The sequence below is a fragment of the Xiphophorus maculatus genome, chromosome 3 (genome assembly GCF_002775205.1).
Source record: "Xiphophorus maculatus strain JP 163 A chromosome 3, X_maculatus-5.0-male, whole genome shotgun sequence".
Classification (NCBI taxonomy): Eukaryota; Metazoa; Chordata; class Actinopteri; order Cyprinodontiformes; family Poeciliidae; genus Xiphophorus; species Xiphophorus maculatus.
The window spans coordinates 18706582-18731352 of NC_036445.1; the positions used below are offsets into that span (position 1 = coordinate 18706582).

Here is a 24771-nt window from a genome sequence, read left to right on the forward strand (position 1 = left end):
AACAAGCTTAAGGTGCTGTATTGTTATTAGCTAGTCATCGTTTAGCTAACATTACCTGCATCCAACAGCTTTACTCAACTCAGTTGGTCAGTTTGGGGGAAAAACTGTGCACAGTTCTTTGCTGCCAGTTCTTTGTGTTTTGCTGGTTTGCTGCCAGGATTCAAACACACACCTGAGTAGCTCTGCACAGCAGCAGCAGGTCTCCTTCGCTGCCGCACAGGTGGAAACCCAGCGCCATGTTGCGTTTAAAGGCGGCTCGGAAAAAAAGGTTACGTTGTGTTAACAACTGATTAAACAGTTTTAACTGCTGTGAAAAAAGTGACACAGATATGGGAAGTGCAGAAGCCCCTACTGTATCAAATCAATATAGGAATAACAGAGAGTTGGTAAAAACAACAAACAGCTTCCAGTCCTGGGGGGGCACGTCTGAATCTGTGGGCGGGCAATGCCCCCCAATGCCCACCTATGCCGCCGGGCCTGGTTGGTTTCTAACTGGGAACTGATTGACACAAAAATAAAACTCTGTCTACTTCACCTGGTTAACTTTCTCACAGTTTATTGTTTGCTTTGGTTGGATCCAAACATGTCATTACAGTAAACTGTAGTACAAGAACGCTAGAAGACTTAACTAAATGAGAAATTATGGATTTTAGACATTTATAGAGTTTTATGTGGGAGTGAGGCAGCATCAGATTAGGAAAACATTTTATTGATATATCTGATTATCAGAATACATGATGATTAAATTAGTCAGTCCATATTCTCCTCTTGATTCCTTTCATTGGTTTCCGCAAAACTTTTTTGGAGTTTTTGCATCTTGGTTTCTTCTTTTGGTGACTAAGATCCAAATCAAATGTGACAATAAGAGATTCTGTAAGTCCATATAAATCTTTTTTTATATTGTATATTTGTTGTGCAGCTCTCTTTAGATTGGACTTTAAGGTTTTACATGTTACCTCTAACATTTAAGAAGAAAGCAGTGATGGTACAAGTATATTTATGAAGATATTTATGAAGATCATCATCCAGGTCATCTTTTAGTTAATAGGTGACACACAAATAAATCTATATTTCTAATGAATCAAGAGTTTTCACTCAACCCTTCAACAATAGTTATTATTTTGTCAATTATATGATCATATTTTTCAGAGTTATTGTCCAAAAGATTTTCTGGGGGAGTCTAAATATGACGTTGCACTAGAACCCTGTCACTTTTTATCATGCGGGAAAAATTAAATTAAAAAATTAAAAATGGAAAACTAATTTTTCTATCATGAGCTCCTCAAAAATATCAGCACGTAATATTTTACTGAAGTTAAAGCATCTAGATTTAGAAGAAAAATCAGTTGTAAAACAATCCAAAATATGTTTGCCTTTTTAAAAGAAAGACAATTAGATAATTCTACTTTTCAATATTCTTAGTTTATTAAACATATTTTAGATTATTGTGATCCTGTTCACTATCAGAAAAGCAAAGAACATGTTAAATAAACTGCAGATATTTGGTGCATTTAGTTTTGCATTTTCCCTTTTTAAGATTTGCAGTCATTAAAAATCCTGCTATGAATAATAATAATAAAATAATTGAGATTGGAGACGTTCTTGTGCTAAGAATAAGAATATTTTTCTTGTTCAGTACTGATTATTTACATTCTGCATGTACCTGCTGTTGGTTCATATCAGGAAGTGATAATAAATGTTCAACTATAAGCACAAAATCAGCAAACCCTACCCAGACACATGGCAGGTTTAGTAGATTTTCCCACTTCTTGGTCTTACATTGTCAAATAGCAGCACCATTCCAACAAGTTTAATGATCCTTCAGCATAAATATAAATCTGATAACATTTAATTAAAAAATGTAAGCAGCCCTAGCCTTCTTTTCCTCTCCATCCATTCTGGTTTTCATGCCTCCAGTTGCAAACAGACGGAGATAATCTGAAATCCATTGGCGCTCGTTTATCAGGGGGAACACTTAGTTCCACCAACTTCCCTGATATTGACTTTATTATCGAGGTCGTTGCACATTCTTTGCTTCTCTGGCATCGTTTACACCACAAACACTTTGTGGTGGTCAAACTTTGATAAACGCCGGGAGGGAGGAGTATCCTGGAGACATCGCCGTCCTTGGAACAAAATATGAGCTGAATAAAGTGGTCAAGCAGTTGAATATTTTATAGGCAACCTGGAAGTTAACTCCTCTGTGGTTTGCTGGCTGCAGTCGCTCTATAACTCCAGCTGGCCTTAGAAGAAGAACAGAAACATTTTTTACAATTGCATTTCTTGTTGGTTAATGTACTTATTAGGGATTTTGATGTCCTGTGTTGTAGATCGTAATATAAATACATAAGGAAGTAATCTAATGGATCAGCTAATAAATTAAACATTTTTGACATGTTATCTTTTATTTATACAAGCAAATGTTTTGATTATGATATTTTCTAAGCCCTGGAAACAAAACTCAATTCCTATGAAATAAATTTTACTGAGGCGTGTTTGAATTATACTGTTATTCTTTAATTGTTTAATTAGTCTTTTTGTTCCTCTGTGACAGCGGGAACCACGTCTCTTAAACATTCCTCAAAATAGGAAAGACAAGAAAACATGGCATTGAAATAAAGCAGTGTGAGATTATTCTTCTGGAATAAAACACCTGATTATCAGAGAAAAGAATCACAACAAACATGCAAATTATTTAATAATTATATAAATTCCTCCTAGAAATCTTTTATGTCGAAGCCTGAATTTTAATATTCTTGTGCTAAATATCAAAGAGAAAAATGTACTTTTAATTAAAATTTAGGAATATATGGAGTTTTATGCATAATATATAGCAATTTTTACATTTAGTAGTTTGTTCAATTGTTTCTAATTGGTGTGTTTATGCATGTGCATTAAGAAAACAATGTTAAAGATGGTTTTCTTTTTAAAATATCATCTTTTGAGCCTTTTCAGCTGGAGCAGCTTGTTTTTGGGTTTCTCTTCACAGATCAGAAAAGCAAAAATATTCTGTCCAATAAGCAATTAGAAACTATCAATACATTTAAGTGTAGTTAATTTTATACTTTCATCCTATTGAGATTAAAATAATAAACATGTATAACATCATTGTAGTTGTATTTAGCTATAATATATTAGCAATTTTTGTTATTTTGTTTTGAATATAAAGCAACTAATCATGTTGTTGCACATTTTTAATCGTAAACATTTGAGTGTAACACCTTGATACTCTGATATAGTAATTTGTTTTGAGACTCTCAGTATAAATCTCTAATAGATGCGGCTTTATTTCGGAATAAACCCGTTTTAACTCAGCAGATTTAGTTGAGTCGACCTGATCTGTAAGGATTCAAGTCCAGATTCACTGAGTTTTGAAAGGAGGATCTGTTTTGTTCCAGCGTTTCCTAAGATCTTCGGTCAGGTTTGCTTTCTTTCATTTGTGTCTGTCGTGGGCAAACTTGCGTGACTGATCATGTGACCGTGGCCTTGCTGCACTGGTGACAGCCATGTGTCCATGAACCGGTGGATAGAGGGAAGTGACATATTGAGTGGTCTGTCAGGCAAGGAGCACACGCGCAGCTGTGCATGTGCGTCCACACATGCACACATGCATACATGCACACGGTTCCAGGAACTGTTTTAATTAGGGCATGTGAGGCCTTATAAATTCCCCCTTTTCAGACCTGGGTCTTTCAGTTTCACATGAACCAAGTGAGTGGGAGGAAGGTGGGGAGAGACGAGAGAGAGGAGGAGGAGGAGGAGGAGGAGGAGAATGGGAGTTTTTTTTTTTGTTTGTTTCTCCCCCCCATGATGTTTAAAGGTGTCTCATTGTCTTGTGTTGTAGTTGCTCCTGTCGTTCTGAGAATGTTTCTAGTATTACTCCGAACTGTATTCATGTGAAAATAATGAGAAATTACACCCAGGCGCTCAGACTGATGCGTTATCGTTTGCATGAGGGTCACGGTGGTTCATTGGTGGTTTGATGTGATGGCACCTTCCCTATTAAGCCACTGCAGGAACTTCTCATGTCTTTCCCGCCTTCGTTTAAACCTTATTAATAAGTCAAGGCCCGGATTTCTGAACAACTTCGCCGCCCTTGCCAATTGTTTCTCCACACTGAAACTGTAATAACTCAGGGATGACTACACGCTGTCCGTAATCCAGGCTGCTGCTGTTGTCGTCGAGTCTTGCCCCCACTCGTTCTGTGTCAATAGAGGAAGTTCTGTATCTGCCATTTCCTCTTTTCAGTCATGAGTTTCTGTAACATTTGACAGCCCTCCCTTGCTCTCGACCACCAGCCTTGCAGCCCACGCCACCGAAGGGTTAACCAACAAGGCAGGTGGCCTCGACTCTCTGTCATCTTCTTCTTCTTCTTCTTCTACTTGCAAAGCGTCCGAGAAATGGAGACTCGAGAAAACGGCTACACAGGCTGAAGGAGTGGCAGTGATTCAGCTTTTCTAGTAACACTGCAATTGTTTCTGTACACACTGAGCGGGCGGTTATCATAAATAGGTACAGTGAGACAACATTTCAGGGAAAGTGAGAATAAACACCCAAACATGAGCAGGCAAAAGGGACTCGGCGCTGCTGAAAGTGACCCCTTTCATGTGTGTCGCTCAGAGGGGAACTCCAGCAGCAAATGGAGGCTTGTATTCCAGAGGGGCTTCTTGTTATCCCTTCATGGAAAAAAAATCGAATCATCTTTGTTAATGTTTAAAAACAAATCAATTATTTATGTGAAATAACATGCAACCTATTTGTTTGCTTCTTGAAAAATACGGTTGAAGCCAGACATCTATGTACACGGTGCAAAAAGACCCAAAAGCTTTGCATAGTCTCACCGTCAGCTAGAATTAACAAAATTATTTAGATTTGTCAAAATAATAAGACAAGTGTAGAGATTATTTTTCAAATATTTTGGTTTGCATACACAAATATGTTTATGCCTTTGAACTCTTTGGAAGAAGTCATGACTCAAAAAGCAAGATAAAAAATATTAGTTTCCAAATTCACTCCAGGCCAAAACACTTACATTTTGAAGAACTGAGCTGCTGTCTTATAAAACTTAAATTAAAGTGTTTGCTTATAAAGATCATTGCTACATTTGGAGGAAAAAGTGTGAAACAAGTCAAAGAACACCATCTGAACTGGGAAGCAATGGGATTAAAGCGTCATGTTATGATTATTCGGAGAGACTAGTACACTTTACTAATCACAGATTATGATAACGACCTTTAACATGCAGCTAAATTTAATATGGATGAGAAAGTTAATATCTCAACCCGATAGGAAGTTTCTGATTAGAGATAAAAAGTAAGGCGGCCTGCAGATGTGACCCAGTTACACCAGTTCTGTCAGGAGGAATGGGACAAAATCCCAGCAACATTTGACTCAAGTCATATAATATAAGCTGCAATCCTTCCAAATATTTAGGAAATGAAAGTAACCTTTTAGATTTGTAGGTTGTAAAAACAAAATCTCAAGTTACTAAATTATTTTTGTATTTAGCGAATTGAAATAATCTTAGTAAACTCAGCTGAACTAAAACAGGAAACCTTTAGTTTGATTTATGGTCAGGCAGCATTAAAAATGATTGTTTTTGTATCTAACATCTGGTTTCAACTTTAAATGCTCCTGCTGTTTTAAAGGAGGAAAAACAGAACAATAAACAGATTTGATTTGTCCACTGAGATTAATGCTGGTGCTTTACCAGTCGCATGACTCTAAAACCTCTTCCTAGATTTGCTCTGATGCGTTTAGTTGCCTGTAAGTGAAATAGAAACGGACACACTCCTCCACTTCTCATTCTGCGCAGCTGATTTGTCAGGAAGTTGACACATCTTTCCCTCATCTCCTCTGGTTACATTCTTCTCTCTCTCTTCTCTCTGTTTCTACCTGTCGGGAAGGGATTGTTGTGCTTCTGCTTTAACTTTTCCTCCGAGACATTTCTGCGTGTCATTCGCTTTAATCTTTCCATCTGCTCTCGTGGTCGACCATCTTCACTGAGCACAGGAAGAGGAAACTGATCAGGATCAGTTAGTTTTGCGACACTGCTGTGTTTCTGTGTGTGTCCAGTACTTTTGCAAGATCTTCCTATTTAAAGTGAGAGAGTGTTTGTGCAGGAGCACTGCTGCTGTTCAGATCCTCCCTTTGATGTGGCAACTTTAAATACAGGATGCACGCTTACAAACTCGCACTTTATGCTTTTGTTCTTGTCGTCTGCCCTGAACAGTAAAAGCTTTGTTGAAGACATGTTGTCCACCCAGGAAAACCGACATAAAAGGAGCAACAAAGCACAGAAAAATCACTTGATTTGTCTTATTTTACAAATCATTGCTTTAAATAAATATATTGCTCAAATCGTGAATTGTTTATACACCTTTCATGTTGCCTTCATAAAAAACCCCACATGTTCTTTAACACCCACTCTACCTGAACTTCATAACACACACAGGGATCGACACTCATCTTTACTCTCAGTACTGAGAAAAAAGCACCAAAATAACTCTTTCTGCTAACTTTCTGAAGATATCATCAAAAAGGTTTTCAGTTTAGCTTGGAAATTATTTTGCAGTTACAATTTGCTGTGCTGCAGTCTGACTGCAGAGCATTAAAAGCCAAATCCCAAAAGCTACACTAATATTTTGAGCAGTCTAGCAAATATGAATAAAGCTACAATATTCAGTCACATCCAACACGTTTTCTGGAAGGATCTTAAAAAATACGAGAAAGTGATTCATCTAATCTCTTTTAATGTGACTTTACAGTTTTGTTTTGTTCAGTTAGGGGCACACAAACCAAACCCCTGTGTAATAAAGCAGTACTAAACAACACTTTGAGAAAAGTGGATCACATTCAAGAAATCTAACCAGAAACACATGTCTGGTCTCCTCTTTTAAACTAACAAATTATTGTTTGTATACGACAAAAAACATTATTACAGTGTAAAATTTTACTGGGGTTGATGTATTTTAAACAAACATCTTTATTTTATTCTTTAACCTAACATGATTTATTAATCAGGTTTTGTATATATTGTAATTACACACTTGAGAGCCCACACTGTATCGGGCTCTGAAGTATTCATGTTGAATAAATGTAACATTTTTTATTTTAAGTTCATCTGAGTGTCAAAGAACCTTTTAATTAAAAATGTGTGACTTTATATTTAGACTTCTGTGTCTAAACATAATATTACAGCATCCTGTTAATCTTTGTCAGGATTCAAAATAGCAAAGAGATGAGAACTTTCTATTGTCTCTTATTTATTTTCATGAGTTAAGTATATCTGTACTGCACATTTCATCAACAAGGCAGTTCAAAATGCTTTAAATAATAAAAATGTAACACAATAACCAGTTATGAAACAATATTACATTTTGTCAAATGCCATAAACAAGAATAATAATCATCAAATGCCTCAAATCAGTGTTTTTGTTAATCAAAGACAACTCTAAACTGGTTTGGTTTAAAGGCACTCAGTGTTTCGGCTGTGCTGCTTCTCCTGGTTCTGGGGATGCAGAACCAGAACCAGGAGACCTGAGTGGTCCGTTGAGTGATTTCTAAATTAACAAAAGTATCTTAAAGTCTAAACTAACCACTTCTATTCAAGAAATGGCCACGAAAATATAGCTACTTACCAAAACTTTTCCATGTCGCCATCAGAGTTTGTACAAGTTTGAGGAAGTTGAATGTTAAAAATGTTACTAAGAACTGAACCAATAACGTAATAAGTTATTGGTTAGCAAATTTAATAATTGTGCCATGAAATCTGTGTTTTCTGACATTTGTAGACCCAGATCACCTACCTTTGACACAGACAGTATGGACCAATAAATACCATGCAGGAACAGATAATTTGTTCTTTTATCCAAGGCTGCAAGAACATTTCGTACTTCACAAGAACTCATGTGAAAAGCCCATAGCAAGTCCACAGAAGTCTCTCACACTGCAGCACGCAAGAAAAAATAAGTTCTGTCCACAATGAGCTTCAAGATTATGCTGCAAGTACTCCAAAGGAGACAGAACAAATGTACCTATCCTTGGAGAGTATGAATAGGTCATAAACATTAAGCTTCATAAGTTACTGATGATCCAAACCTCTTTAAACTCATGTTCAAAAACCTTCAGATTTAAATAGCATAAACGTTCAGTGAGCCGTTTCCAGGAGCTGGATTGTTTTGCAGGTTTGTGGCTGAAAGCTGAATATCTAAACTCCTTTCAACGAGGCTTATTGCATCAAAGAGCTTGTAGTGTTTGTCACACCTTTTCAGCCAGAACTACACAATTCTCACTGAAATAAATTACAAATTTAAGATTAACTTAAATATAATTTATGACCCCGTTTTGAAAATCACGGCGCATTTAAAATTAAGTTTAATATTTAGATATTTTACATGGTTTTACAAGATTTTCTATCTTAATAGATCTATGAAGTCTTTCTATTTTAGGTCTTAAATTACAATTAGTTATGTCTTAAATTTGTTTATTCATTCATTCATTTCTTCCCTCATTTTTGGAAGCTTTTGGTTTTGTGCGGTGCAAAACTACCGTATATAAGGGAACCAATAGTGGAAATTATTCTTTAAGTTATTATTTACCTTCTCTGCAAATCTGCATAATATTTCTGCTCCTAAACTAGCTTTAAAACTTATGTTTAGACAATCAAAATGTTCATGTTGCATTATCCTCATACCAGTCCTTTCACTGTGGGAAAGTGTGTATTTGAAGAGGTTTGCAGAGAAGCACGGATTTCAATAACTGTTATGAGGTTAACAATGTAGTGCAAGAAGGCAGTGAGTCATGCAAGAGCTGAAAAACACTAATTTAAGTTGACAAAGTTACTGGATATCGTAACGTGCTATGAAGTAAGTTAAATATAAGTGAAGTAAATGACGATGATCTTAGGAACACATTTAACTGAGTGGAGCTTGCAGAAGTCCTGCTGCAGCTGGAAAAATAATTCAGATGTTTAGAGGAAGTAGAGCTGTGACACACAGGACCAAAGTTTATCTTTCCACTGTACATGGTGAGGAAGGCGATAAAGGAGGCAATAAGAATCTCCAAAAACCACTGCAGGTAGATCCGCTGCAGAGAGTTGGTGTCACAAAGTTTCCATAACAGTTTACTTGAATGCTTTTGCCCACATTTACTGGGCTGCTAAAACACTTCGGAAAGCTTTGGATGCTTTCTGATAACTTTACTGGAAGTGATGCAATAAAAAACATCAGTTTAATCAGCTAAAAACGCAACAAGAAACTCCTAAAATTACAGATTTTACTAAATAACCATTCCTTCTGCAAGCTTTGTTTTTCTGCAAAGGAGTGTGAAAATGAACCAAGTTTGTATTATGAGTTTCTTGGTCCACAGTTACACCCCCACAGTTCCCTGTTTGTACCACAGCCCGACCTGCTAAAACACCCCCACTCAATTACTGCAACTGTGCTTATAAATTACTCATGTTTGACCGTAACGAAGCTTAAAAACTCGACTTTCGTTGATTCTTTTCGGGCGTTCACACGTACTCTTAGCGGCGTTATAAAAGAATCGAGTTCAATGCAGTGAATGGTTCGCCTACACACACCTTGATGCCCCGGCGTTCTCACACAGCTGTGAAGCGCTGAGGGGTAGAAACTGCTGACCAGATAAGGAGCTAGAAGAAAAGGGGGGAAGCAAAGTGTGAAACCACGCCGTCAGCAGGCTTTCTCTCTCACATCTGTGCTTGTTCTCCATCTAATGGTGAAACTCCCTTTTGGTGATGCTAATGATAGAGGTGGCTGCTACCACATCGCTCCCTCTGACATCTGCCTACACACACACGCGCGCACAAGCATACACCTGCGAGGACTCTTGCTACTTCCTGTGGCTGCGTGCATGTGTTCACCTCTTGCTCGATCGTGGTGTTTATCTTCCAGCCGTCATGTCACGGCTTCTCTCCCTTCTGTCTCTCTCTCTTTTCTCTCTATCTCTTTTTCTCTCTCTATCCCCCTTCCTCTCCCCTTGTAACTCAACTCTGTCGACTCTTGTTTCACGTCTCGTTGCCAACACAGATTGTTCGAGGCCGGGACAAGATTTTCCTGTCTTAACCTCCCCTCTTCTCCACTTTATCTTTTGGAGTATCTCTACACCCACTCCCCATTCTCTCACTCACTCACTCTCATGTGTTTCTCCTCCCCCATAACCTCCTTATTTTTGTGATTTCTAAGAATATGTGTGTTTTTAGAAGACGTTCCTCCCTCGTGTTCCTTTGTTACCTCTGTCGTATCGTCTCAAATCTCAGACCATTTTTCCTCTTTCCAACCTCAGATTGATTTCCTTTCCTGCTGCTGCTTCCCTCAGTGTTTCACCATAAGAAGCTGAGCATAAATGTTTTTGTGTACAGTGATTTTAAAAAGAAACACAGCGAGAGCTGAAACAGGTTTTCATGATTTTTGGTGCTGCAGCAAATAAGTTTCAAAGTTGGGTTTTCTCACCAGATTCTATAAGATAAATCATTCGTCACATTTTAGACTTTTATGTGAAGCCTAAAATAAATTTACCACCATTAGAGACATGAAAAGACATACTGAAAAACAAAATAAAACACAGTAAAAATCTGAAAATACAGTAGTTTGAAAAAAAGTCTGTCTCAAACTCGCATAGGGTTTTGTGTTTGTAAAAAACTGAAAATTAAGCTTGAATATAATCTTTAATAATTCGAAAGTTGTACAAAATTATAAAAAAAATCTCTTCTAAAATGTTATATTTATTGCAGTTTTAGACATAAAAATGTGTCAGCTCCAGAAAGTACTTCAGTCACTGAAGTAAATAAAAGATTTTGACTGGATGGTAAATAAAAACTTAAAATACAAATCACTGATGCTGTTTTATAATACACTAATGGTCCAAAGTGAGAAAATATACCTCAGTTTAATGATTTTTACATTGACAAAAACGTTCATGATTGAATTGCAGGTATATTTTCTTTCCTATTTATTGTTTTTGATCCATATATGTTACAGAATGAACACCTGATAAGTTTTACACCTCTGGAATTGAGAGTACAAGATGCTAATTTATCAGATTAAGTAGTTGGAGTGTTGGCTGCAGTTTTAAAACACTGTTGCCATAATGAGTGTAATAGATGGTAATGCTATAGTTTCCAAAAACATTTAATAGCCTTCTGTAAACCAGGGGGGATGGCAGTGTTGCTTTAAATTCTGCTTGATTTTTGAGTTTTGCAAGAATAAAATGGAGGCAATTTAAAAATCTAATAAATATTTGCAGTGTCAGTATTAAGTCATTAAAAAATGGTGTAGCTGCTAGAATCCTTGTAAAGCAATGTTATTGCTAATACTATTTGGAAAATCTATAAAAAAAATTTAAAATTACATTTTTAATTATTATTTATGTTCAATTTGGAAAATACAATCCCAGCCAACAGTCCACTGGATTGGGTCCTAAAGTTAATCCGCACCTCAAGTCAACCTCTCTTATCATTACTTTATTATATATTCCAGGAAGTTATAATAATATTTAAACTAAAGATCAGGGTGATGGGAAAGATGACTTCAAAGTCGTGGAGCTCATTGATCAAAAATTACCAGCAGGAACATGCAAAAAGCTCTTCAGCCGTCATGAGGAGGTTTTGATTGCTCCAAATCTAAATCAGTCAGGCATGTGAATACTTTTTGCATCAATTTCAGGTGATCTACATCTGAAATTGATTAAAATACCCATCATACCATAAATTATTATTTATCCCTAATTGTAGACGTGCTCATTGTTTAAATACACTACTCTATACAGCATCTGGTTATAAAAACTTCATTATACCTTGAGTTCAGGTTAGAAGTTGTCTGGTGTTATTAAAGGACAGAGCATATATATATGTGCACCCAAATGTCTTGCCCCATGTGCTGATAAGCTGATAATCCTCCTGCAGATTCGCATGGTGTCCAGGTCTGGCATGCAAACTGGCTGCTGCTGTTGCAGCGTGCAGCCGAGTGCTGTGGTGTGGGAGGGCGAGGGGATAAGGGCCTCTGCTCTGCCAGCCAAATGAATAATGTAATGTGTTTCTGGAACGAAGACCACACCGCGCGCATGCGTCAAACTTCTCACACGCACACAGAAAGAGACACCATAATGCCCCAGTTGCAGTAAGAAAGGAGGAGGGCTTGCTTCTCGCAGGGGCTTTCTTGAAATATAACCTAAAAAAAGACATTTGCTGAGTAACATCTGCTCAGCAGACTTCTCTTTTTTGAGTTCTGTCATCGCGGGGGACAGCCAGTGTAATTATCATGATGCTGTCTCAAGTCTTGTCTTTGACAAATTCAAATGGTGATTCAAATTCTGCCTGGTTGGGTCTGTTTTTTATATCTGCTGGTGGGATGCAAATGTGCAGTCTGGAGGGAGCTGTTGGGACGCACAGCCGGTGGACTTTGTGTTTTATCTCCCCGCAGAAACGAGCTGCGTGTTTCAGCTCCGTTTAGAAATGTTAAGGTGAATTTTAGTTTTGGTTTGGCAGGCATACGTGCTCTCATCCTCTCTTCTCATCCCCCAGTTTCCTCCTCCTCCCCTACTCTTCCTCACTGACAGTGTCCCACTGCTTTACTCTACTCTTACATGAGTGCAAAGTTTTCTCTTTTTATCGTAAGCACTAAGCTGAAGGAAAGTGGTGTGAGGAAGACGAGAGTGAGGAGGAGAAACGGTATGAGCTTGAATTTTTCACTTTCCGTGCTTTTGATGTTTTTTGGGGGCAGTGGATGCTACTTATCGCCCTGATATGTTATGTTGTGGTTAGGAATAACGGATGAGAATCACTATGAGAAAGATGTTAGTCACCGGGTGTTTCGATTGACAAATGGACGCAAACGAGAACTGTTTCTGTTCTTCTCTGATTAATACGTTTTATAAGAGTAACAGAGCAGCGTAAATGTGTTTATGGTTCCCTAAAGGGCTTCTTAACTTCTGCAAAAATGTATTTCTGCTGTAAAGATCTCAGACAGTTTGTATGAACTAAAATTAAAAAAAAGAATCTAATTTAGTAAGTGGGGTTTGGATGAGGAAGCCTTCAACCAACCATGTGTGCTGCACACACACATACAAAAGGCCTCTTTGGAAAACATCTGACATCAGAATTTATAAGAGTTTTTCTCCATCTCCCGCTCAGACTGGGTTTTTTGTGTGAAAAGCATAAAGTCATATTTTCCCCCCTTTAGAGCTGGAGCTCGATATAATTGAGGTGGACTGGGAAAACTTACAGCCTTAAATGGAAAATAGCAGCCATAAAAATTATACCAACAGCCCCAGTTGTGTGTGAGGTTGAGCTTTGTTTTTAAGCAATATGCTTTGTGTTTGTTTTCAGGCTCACATGCAAACCTGTCCCCTTTTTCTCTCGGGTCATTAACGGTGCTTTTTTTCTCTTTAAGTTTCCATTTCCCCTCGAGTTACACATCTACATCTTCCAAACACGTCGGGATTTTCTGGCCTTGCACTTATATTTGGCATCCACACAACCCAAATGCAGTTTTCGATCTCTGTCAGCGTCAGATCCTCAGAAGAGATGCACAATTTTGGGTGTTAAGAGAGAAAGGAAGAGGGTTCGCATAACGAAAGCATGGGGTGAAGGCAGCGTAAAGGTGCAGGGCTGATTAATTCCTCTGCCGTCGACAAAAAGAGTGGGAGGATGAGTGCAAAAACGCAAAGACAGAGGTAATTGTTGGAAAGATGGCATCGGAAGCATTTAAATGAATATTCAGCAGAATGAATCATTTTAGACTATTTAAAAACCATTTTGAGTAATTTAGAGAAAAACAGATTAAATTTTAAACATATCCAGCCTCGTTAACGAGAGCAAATTTGAAAAATGTGGTCATTTGATCTTCTTGTGGGCCTTTTCTGACTTACTTACCATGTGTTGCAAGATTCTGCATCTCATGCAGACATGTCCTTGGCAAGCAACAGAAACAAAGTGACGAAGGAAGGAGTCAGTGGGGGATACGAACACTGTCACTGTACACTTTTGTCAGCATTGAGTGACTCACAGCCAGACAGAAAACTGATGGGAATCATTGCATCTTTTTTTAAAGTTTGTTTTGTAATTTTCCGAACACGTCGGAGTTCTAAGGAATAGCCTAAAATAACGAGCTGGAACCACCAACTACCCATGATGTGTGTGTGTTGTGTTTTTTTTTTTTTTTTTCTTCCCCGGAGCCGGAAACTTAATGTGCATTGTTGTGTGCTCCTCCTAAAACCCCTTTAGTCTCTTGCTGCTCTGCACAGCTTCATTTTCTAAGATTCGTTTCACGCTTTGAGATGAATTTTATAAACTTGGACCTCCTGTTTGAATTCATCCTGATACCATAGATGCATTTAGCAAACTGTAGTTGTCGTAATGTTGGCTATTATCATGCAGGACACAGTGTACCCATGCAAGGTCAGGTCAAGTATTTGCACTCTGCCCTACAGAGATTTAAGCACCAAGTTGCCTCTTGGATTTACCTCTGCTTGTTTTTCTTCCAGTTTTTTTTACTAGGCTAATATATAAGGCTGAAGCAAATAACAATTTTGGTACATGATTTTTATTTTAACTGAAATTTTATATCCATGGTGATAAAGTTTTACTTTTCAAGGGCAGTTTGGCGTCTTCACAAAAGGCCAGAGATTACACCGTGCCGAGTACAACACAGGAAAACTAAGAAATCCTCACGTTTTGTTTTCTAAATCCTCCAACTCAGACGATTTACTCAAGACCAAATCTGCTGAGAATTAGAGAAACGGCGTGCGAGAAATTAAATGGACTTCCTCACGTTTCTGTCTGTTGTTCGCTCCTCACATTGAAGAGAAAACAACCTTAAAACTCACTTTCAGTTAGAAAATGGCTGTAAATATTTGCTTTCCTGAGTTGGTGTTATTGTCGGAGGAGCAGACGTTTGGTTTCAAAGGAAGAGCTCCGTGCAGCAGGTCGTCTCCGAGGTGCGGTATAATATGGGTTAACTCTCATATTGCACCTACCTGAATGTTTGATTCGGGTGCAAAATGACTCAGAATGACAATATGATTTCTGTTCTTACTTAGTTTTTTTTTTTCGGCTTTGACATTATTTGCCTGGAAATTATTTTTAATGTGCTTTTGGTTGCGTTTGCGGGTTTCCTTCCTGCTAAACCCGTTAACTCATGTTTGGGTCTTAACCCCAAAGGTTGCTTCAACTGAGATCCCCGATTTACCTTCTGCTGCGCCGCCATCCATCTACCTGTTGGGTGCCCTCTGCTCCGAGGAAGGAAAGGAGACAGTGTTTATCGGAAAGTATTCGGAAAATGGGCCGTTGGGTTTTGGAGAGAGGGGGCGCGTAGGCGACGATCATTGGGGGGGAGGGGTATCTCTAGATCTCTCCGTCAGTCAGCGTGCACCCTCTTTTGATACAACAGGAAGGAGAGCGAGTGACAGAATGCTCGAGAGCGGTAGACATCCCCAAGGACGAGCACTTGTCCTCGACCTCTGACAACCAGATCAAACCTTCAACCTGCACCCCTGTAAGGAAACAGGTGGTTTTGAAAGGCAGCGAGAAAACGAGCAAAGAGTGAAGACGTAAAAATGGATACCACGAGACAGAGGCTGCTTCGTCTCCAAGGGACTGTGCCCATAAAGATGGGCAAGGTAGGACTGACATTTCAAACCTTTGAGTTGGACTTCATATGGAAAATGTATTTTAGATAAGTCCTCTGGGTTGGGAGGGGTTTCTAAAAGCGTGTTTTAAGAACCAATGTTAAGTTCTTTTAATTGTAAGGGTGGGGTGCCAGCTTTTTTTATTTCTGTTTTTTTTTATATAAATAGTCGGTTGTTAAGTTCGTCACCAGTTACAACGAACAATGGTGGGTGGGGGGAGCCACCGACTTACATGGAAGAGTATGCGTGCATGTTTTCAGTACATGTGTATGCGTGTGTGTGTTTAATAAGGTGTGTTTTGGAGCAGGTTATTCAGGTGGGTGTGCTGTTGTTGTGCGGAGCCCTCTGGGCACTGTGTGAATGCTGTCATTGGATGGCCTGGGGGGGGGCTGCCGGTTGCTATGGGTGGGAGGCAGAGAGCGGAGGGGAGTGGAGGATGAGTTGTTTGTGGAAAATCTGGTCTGCTCAGGTGTGTGGGAGATGTAGCATCAGCCAGGTACAATGCGGACGGGGCGCAGTGCGTGCTTGGAGAGCCAAAGCAGGGAGTAGTTGGGCCTCATTTCTGCCGGGACTGTTTAGGAGGAAATAAACTTATTGTCCCTGCTCGGCTTTCATTTCTGGAGTTTATCACCAGCCCATCACTCATGATGCATGTTGAAAAACCGGCTTTTGAAAAGTCTTCATTAGATCAAAACAAAGTCACTTAAGAGACCTACCATGCTTTTGAATGTCTGAGTGGCGGACATTTATATGAGGCCTCCTCTTGCTGTTTTCCTTCCTCATTCTTTCACTGGTTCTCCCCCTCTCGCCCACTCTACTCTGCTACTTCCTCCCTCTCCCCTGCTTGCTTTTCGTCTCTTCCTCCTCTAGTAGCCCTTTGCAAGTTCTTCTCCAGGTATTTTAATCAGTTGGCTAATGCTATAAAGGTTTCACACACGAATTAACCTACTGCCCCTTGGCTACAGCGCCCACAGGGCATTGCACAACCCTCTATCCTTTCCACATCACCGCCAGTCATCTGTTTTTATATCACCCTCTGTCTCAAGAATTACTTCTACTTTTTTTTTCTTTTTCTCTTGCTTTAATGTTTCGCCTCGCTCCATCGTCTCCGTTCTTCTTCCGCTCACCCAACCCCCTCCTGATGGGCTGAAATCGCTTCCTCCTGATTTGGTAATCTGGATGGAAAATACAGGATGATCATGGGGGGCAGAGTGGCTGCTAAGCCCTGTTTAAATTGTCCCTCACGTGAAGGAGAACTCCTCATGTCAGTCACGCTAATAAAGATTTACTTTTAGAACGGGTTAAGCAGAGGTCTGGGTAAGCTCTCCCTCTTAGAAACTGCAAAGAAATAAGTAATATTCAACGTCACAGTCCCTAGAACATTTCCACATTTTGTCATGTTACAACTAGGGATGGCCATTTGTTGTATTGATTATCATTTATGGTAAAAACATTTCTACAAAAACTCGTTAATAAACTTGATAAATTACAATTAATGACGTTAAATTCAAAACAAAAATGTTTTTGCATTTTCTCTTCTGTTCGTTCGACAAGAGTATCAATAAATATCAGTAAACTCTAAAAAATGATTAAATTTGGTTACTGATGTAAATCACACTTCTTTCAGCAACAAACATCCTGAAGAAACGCATTTCAAATGGGAATGTTTTTCAAGAACGATATCATAAAATTACCTACATAAAAATAAGTAAAAAATAGCTTCGATTATATTTTTTTACTATCGAAATAGTACTTCAAAATATTGTGATAAAATTTGAAGTCCATATTGCCCACCCTTAGTTACAGCCTCAAATTTAAGTATATTCTAATCATATTTCTAGTTGCAGTCAAACACAAATTGATGCATAATTGGAAAGAAAATTGATAAGTAAACATTGCCAATAAAAATCATCTTGAGATCAAAATTGTTTCATCTTTCCAAAATAGCTCAGGCTCAGTCTGTCTTTATCCATGCTCTCAATTGGATTTAAATCTGACTTTGACTAGACCATTATAACACGACTATGTGTTGATCTAAACCTTCTTATTACAGTTTTTATTTATGGTTTTAGCTCTACTGGAAGGTGAAATTCAACTTCAATCTCAAGAGTTTTTCTAACAGGTTCCCTTTCAGGATCGTAAACATGGAATTAAGATTTTATCACAATCTGTGGTACTATTGTAATAACACTAAAAGTGTCAATAAGAAGTATTTATTACTTCTGTTTTAGGTAACTGAATGTTTGTGACTGTGTGTCAAAGCACACAAAGTTCCACAAATACTGCTCTTAGCAGAGCCTACCCGCTTGTAAGTACGCGACTTGTATCATTAAACTGCAAACAGTGACTGCTATTAATCATATTTTCAAACTTATTGATATTTATTGATGCTTTCTTTGAACAAATAGTAGAGAAAATAGTAAAAATGACAATCCTGACAATACGGACAGTCTTGGAGATTATTAAACATCATTAATTGGAATTCATCCGGATAAATGTAAATCAAAATTTATCATGATAAATAAAAAGCGATGTGATAAATGTCCACACATTCTCCATCCATCTTCTCATTGGTTTTGCAGCCTCTCTGGTCCTGCTGAAGAAAATAATCCCCACACAATAATGCTGCCAACACCGTGTTTCACAGCGGGGATGGTGTGTTCAGGATGATGTGCAGTATTGCTTCTCCACAAATTTATTTATTGTTTTCTTACTATTGTATAGACCAAATGTTTTAATTTTTTTTGTCTTATCTAATCAGAGCACATTCTTCCACATTTTTTACTTTTTTTACTTAAGTGTTCATTTAGGCCAGATTTGTGAAATGCAAAACAAAGCTGTCCCTTTGGATCTCTGCAACTCCTCCAGATTTAGTCTGCTTCTCTGATTAACATTGTTATTCCTTACAAAACACTGTTAAATTTAGGGATGGGTATTTATCATAGCGCTTATTATTTATCGTGCGATATTTATAATCAATTTAAGAATCTTGATTTGTCGTCAAAATAAATTTCAATTAATGGTAAATAAAAAACAGAAGTGACAGTATCATTGGAAATGTTATTTTTGCTATTTTTTTCACTCCTTTTCCACAAGAGTGTCAATAAATATCTGTGAGTTTGAAAAAACAATTAAATGCAGCTACTGTTTGCATTTTAGTAATAGAAATAACACGTAAGTGGCGACCTGAATAAGTCTGTTTCAAATGTGACTCTTTTATAAATCTTCATTGTACCACCAAATATCACAATAAAATTCTTAGTCCATGTTGCCCCACCATAATTAAATATTTAGTTCAAGGTGTAGAAATACCTTTCCTAAACATTACACTTGTCATAAAACTGCATGCCATTTTTTCTGCCCTCCCTCAGTTCTTTTGTTTACTTAATTTTCCCTTCCTGTGCTGTAGGTGGCGATGTCTCCAGGAGAGGACGGCCTGATTGGGATCCCCTTCCCGGAGCACAGCAACGAGCTTTTGTCCCACCTCAATGACCAGCGCAGGACGGGACTCCTATGTGACCTCACCCTTACCTCGCGCGGGGCTCGCTACCCGACACATCGCTCCGTCATGGCAGCCGTCAGCCTCTACTTCCGCCGGCTGTTTGGAGCAGAGGAAGGCGGCGGCGAGGGCGGCGGGGGGTTCAGTGTTTGCCAGCTGGACTGCGTGGCTCCTGACGCCTTGGACGCCCTACTGGAGTTCGCCTACACTGCCACGCTTACCATCCCCAGCTCCGGGATGAGAGACGTGCTGCGAGGCGCTCAACTTCTGGGCATCCAGTGTGTAGCCGATGCCTGCAGAGACATTCTCGGAGAGACCGGGGAGGCCGAGGGGGAGACCGCGGGGGAGCAGCGACCTCCGCAGACGACTAGTGAGAGGACGGTAGAGATAGCAAATGTTGTAGAGAAAATATCCAGAAGGAAAACGGACAGAAAGAAGGTGAAAAAAGTTGGCTTACCTCACAACTTCTCACCTTTGAACCCGCTGCCCGCCTCTCCTGCCTCTCACCCTTCACCAGCATCCGACAGCTTTCGCTCCCTGCCGCCCACCCAGCCTCCCAGCCCCGAACCAGAGGAGCTTCACCCCAAACTTGGGCAAAACGGGGATCCAAGAGCCATCCGAGAACCTGGGAGAGGGGCCACACTAAACGGAGGGCTCCTCCACTGGGCACAAGAGCGACCTCTCATAGCCCACCAGCCCCCAACCCAGAACGACAAGCTGTCTGAGGACGACGACATGGAGGGCTTGGGCGACGACATGATGAGATCCAGCTCCTTCCCCAGCTCTGTAGCAGATCGAGGTGCCGCCACATCAGTAGCCGGAGGCGGGAGGAAGAGGAAGTCTCAAACCCCCCAGCAGTGTCCAGTCTGTCAGAAGATTATTCATGGAGCCGGGAAGCTGCCACGCCACATGAGGACGCACACCGGGGAGAAACCCTTCCAGTGCTCCGCCTGTGGAGTTCGCTTCACACGGTATGACAAGTTCATACAAATGTGTTGTGTTGTTTCACCTCTTCTCTTTATGCCTTCTGATAATTAATTTCCTCTTGTTTAGCAATGACAAGTTGAAGATCCACATGAGGAAACACACCGGCGAGCGCCCTTACACCTGTTCCCACTGCCCTGCACGGTTTCTCCACTCATATGACCTCAAAAACCACCTGTCGCTCCACAGCGGGGCGCGGCCCTTCGAGTGCCCGCTCTGCCACAAGGCCTTCGCCCGAGAGGACCACCTTCAGCGCCACCGCAAGGGTCACAGCTGCCTGGAGCTGCGCACTCGTCGGCCCAGGCGGGGCCCTGAGCTGGGAGAGGACGGCGGTGAGAAAGAAGGCAGCCCTCTGTCTCTACAGGCGCACCCCTCTGTGTTTCACCCTCGCTCGGTTCTAGAAGGCGGAGGCGGGAGCGGCTCCATCGGCGGACCTTCGCTGATATTCCCAGGCGGCATCGACAGGGAAAGGTCGCTGGCTCTCCAGGCTCTGGCTCAACTCGCCCCGCAGAGGCTGGCCGGCTACCCCGAGCTTTTTCTGCGAGGTCTCGACATGCAAGGCGGAAGAGATTCGGAGAGGGAAGATCCTGGTGGAACTCGCTCTCCGGCGCTGCAGCATGACAGATGGGCTGATGACATGGAAGATGAAGAAGTAGAAGAAGGGGAATAGTAGAAAAAAAACTTTGTGGTAAACATCCACAGTAAAAAAAATTAATATAATTATCTCAGGTGGCTGGACTAATGACCTGCTCCATAAAGAGAGCACTTAAAACTTATCAAAATACATTTTAAAAAAAGGAAAAACGGGTTTTCTGAGATATTCTTAATGTTGGTCTTCTGGTTTTTGGCATTTTGTTTATGTTTGCTGTTCAAGTATTTTAGGTTTGACTTGTCTCTAATACTTCTTTTCTTGCTGGTGTTTGTTGAATATCTGCTCACCAGGACGCTTCTTACTATGCAAACTAAAATCCAGGGCTTCAGAGTGGAGAAATATTTAAAGATGTGTATTTTTGTTGATTCAGATGCAGTTTGAAATTCATATCGCCTAAAAGATCACAGTAAGGTTTGTGTGTCCGCTGTCCTCTGGTGGCTATCGGTGGAAATACAGAGTAATTTAATCAAGCTCATTCCTTGGGTTAAAAGCAATAATTTTGTTTTTGTTAGTGGTTCGATCCGTGCTTTATTTTGGTGCTGAAACCAAAGATCTGCTGGGTTTTTTTCTTGTTTTGCAGAAAAAGAGAGTGGATGAGTTGTAGCCAATGTTGGGTTTGAAGAGAAGATTCTTCCCAACTCTTTTGAAAAGCCATGAGAAAGACTCTACTTAGTTTTTCAGAGCCAAGGTGCTCTGAGCTAAATGCCTGACCAAAAACAAAATGACAAAGTCTGGATCAGTGGGTTGATTTTGGTAAAACATGCAGCTTTTATCAGTCTTCCTCTGCTCTCATTTATGTTCTTAAAACAAATAAGTGTGGCAAAATGTTGGGATTACTGAGACAATATACACCCCTTCTGTGTATTTATTTATTTATTGCTATTTATTATGGCCGTCTTAAGACCACATCCATCCTGAACCCAGATCAGAGCCCAGTCTTTGTCAAAAACCTATGAGAACCCGCACTGATGATTTTTGCTCAGCAACCCCCATATCCTCAAACGCCTTGTTTTTTTCAAAAGGCTGATTGTCTTTTTTTAAGCCATTCTTCCTCAAATGCATTCTTTGCACATTTAACCTACCAGGTTCTGGAGTAAAACCGGCACATTCCTCCCTTCAGAAGGCAACACAACGGACCAGAGCAAAGACATTGGAGGTGGGCGGCGGGGTTAAAAACTCCTGGAACTTGAACACAGATTGATTTTCCTGTCGTTAACTAAGTGTGGACAATATGCATCACGCACATTGTAGTTCTTGTAGTTTGGCTGTGACTTAAAGGGGCCATTACCTTTTTGAGTTTATTCATCTCTGACCAAAAACTTCATGCTTTCCATGGCTTTCTTGCCTCATGTTGTGCAAACATTAATGGCTTTTTTTTTCCTGTTGTTATTCTCAATAAAATCCATCATGTAGCATATGTGCTCTTCTGGCCTTGGGTGCACTATACCCTGTCTTTGCTGTTTTGGAACTCCCTGTTTCCATTTTATTTGCACTATGAGATTGGAGAGCTTCAAGCTTTTTGACCAACTTTCAAAATCCTATCCTTTAACTCTCTCGTCACTATTTAAAATTCTGATTAAGTAGACGGTACCTCTGTAAAGCCCTCATACATACTTCATGACATTAGTGGAGTTATATACATATAAATATATGCATATAGATATATTTTGGGATGAAGTTGCCTTAGGGTTTTTTCGTGCTGCAACTATTCTCAGGAAATCTTGAGCAATGCACTAAGTGATTATACAAAATGTCAAATGGGAAGCAAGCGGTGCTGTAGGAGGATTGATACTCTTCATGCACGTGGGATTCCAGTAGTTTGAAATTTTTTTTTTTCTTGTAGATTTTGTAATGAAGGAAATCTTATGTACAGATAAAGGTAATGAAAGTAAACTCCAGGCCTTGCTGGAACCTGTCCTACTGGAATGGCAGTATGACGGTTGGTCCTGTGCATGAAGGGTGTTGGTGCTCCCAATGAAAAGCTTTGTGAATGAATGACGGTTAAACTGATGTCAGCTGTGAAGTGTGTGTTTATATGTGAGCTGTTTGGGTTTTGTTTTTTTCCTGGCTTCGGTGAGGGGACGTTAAGGGGTACAGTCTGAATAGAGACCCCACTATCAGGGATGCTTTTTTTTTTTCTTTCAGTTTTTAGAGGACTCCTTCTCAGAGATGCAAATTCATTTCCCCATGATTTGTTTCAGATGATGTAAAGAAAATAAAGTTATCTAAGCTTGACTTTTTGTCTGTAGTTTTCATCTTACTCCTCAAAAGTATAACATTAGTCAGGTTTGCACCCCCTGGTGAGCAAACCTTGCAACTGTTTAACATGTTTTTATTACCTTAAAACACGCCACAAAATGATTATTGTCAAAAACACAAGACTGTTTTTTTTAAACCAAACTTAATCTTTTTCAGATGAGATCATATTTAAAGCACATTGACTTTTTTTCCAGCTCAGTTTTCTATGATTTCACACAGTGGCATACACACATATGTCACTTGCTAAATTAAAGTTATTTCTGGGTGTTAATAAAAATTCATTTGCATAAGCGCAGCAGCTCACACATACTATGTTCACCTCACCACTGTTACAGATCTGATGCAATAGGAACTCAAATGTCAGAGTGATTTCCCAATAACATTTCAGAATCTCACTATGCTAAGCTCACTTCCGGTTGCTGGATGCTTGAAAGTGAAAATGGCATCACCTACTGTCTGACTAATTTGACTAATTATCTGATCGTTTGAGGGAACTCGACTGCTGGAACTGTATTCCCAGACAGCTTATTTTATTTTTATTAACATAAAAAAATAAAATAAGATAATGTCATGCAAAAACAGTGTATCCAGTTAAGATGCAGCTGAACGCTACACATCACTGATTCCAGTATACAGTCTCTATTCAAAATGGGAGCACGTGAAAAGGAACCCACACTGTAAAGATGTGACTTCACAAAATCTCCAAAGTTGGGCCGATATTATAGTTGAAACCCGGGGTTTACATGCACTATATAAAAATAGACATCATTTTGTTCACATTGTCTGATGTGAAATCAGAATAAACTTTTCCTGTTTTAAATCGGCCAGGAATACCAAATGTTTTCCTGCTTGCTAAATGCCAGAATAATGAGAGAGAACATTTCTTTAAGGCAATTTTTACCCTATAAATTGAGAATATGTCAGAATGATCAGTCAGTCAGTAGCTTTTATGAATAAAAGCTATTGATTAAAATGCGTTTGCAGTTTGCCACTTTCCATATACTGAACACAACAAACATGTGGAAGAAGGTTACACTGGTTAGTTGGGACAAATGTTAAACTTTCTGGCTCACCTGTAAAACACAATATGTTTTGAAAAACTATCGCCTTGAGAGCACCACTCACATAGTGAAACATGGTGGTGGCGGCAGCAGAATGTGGGGATGCTTTTCCTTCAGCAGCAAAAAAAAGAAAAAAAAGAAACAAAAGTGAGCTTGATGAAACTAAATTCAGGCCAATCCTGAAAGAAAACATATTAGAGTCTGAAAAAGATTTGGGACTAAGGTGGAGATTTGCCGTCCAGCTGACACGTGACCTATAAACATTAAAAATTTTACTTTTAAGAACTAAAAGTAGTTGAGAATCTGTGATCATTTATATTCACAGATGCTCTTAAACATCTGTCTGCCTCTATTTTTGCAAAAAGCCTGTATAAAATGTGAAATGTGTCGTCATTTCCCACCAGTTTCACTATAATGAACTACTTTACGGTGTTGCCACATAAAACCAAAATGAAATACATTGACATTTGTGACTGTAGAGTAAAATGCAAAACATTTTGAGGAGTATGAATATGGAAATTGGTTTTTATGATGCTAGCCTTTGGAAAAGTGAAAATCAGTAACATCTGTTCTTCTCTAAAAAGTAAAAGTGATATTATATAAGTTGTTTTTGAAAATAGGATTAAGTGAGCCGCATATATTTTTACATTTCATTGTTCCTGAAAAGCACA

The 24771-nt window shown here is 39.4% G+C and overlaps 1 protein-coding gene across 3 annotated transcripts in view; it reads left to right on the plus strand.

Moving 5' to 3' along the window:
• LOC102224477 (zinc finger and BTB domain-containing protein 7B-like) overlaps positions 1-23015 on the plus strand; it is a 29212-nt gene extending 6197 nt beyond the window's left edge. The window contains exons 3-6 of one of the 3 annotated variants that reach the window (XM_023330792.1): positions 15179-15285; positions 15412-15636; positions 19055-20115; positions 20198-23015. In XM_023330792.1, coding sequence (XP_023186560.1) covers positions 15574-15636; positions 19055-20115; positions 20198-20798 — 1725 coding nt within the window. In that variant the 5' untranslated portion in view covers positions 15179-15285; positions 15412-15573 and the 3' untranslated portion in view covers positions 20799-23015. Of the gene's footprint in view, positions 1-15178; positions 15286-15331; positions 15637-19054; positions 20116-20197 lie in introns of those variants that run through there. The other 2 variants (XM_005798884.3, XM_023330791.1) reach the window with 2 other exon arrangements.
• The last annotated feature ends 1756 nt before the right edge of the window (positions 23016-24771 follow it).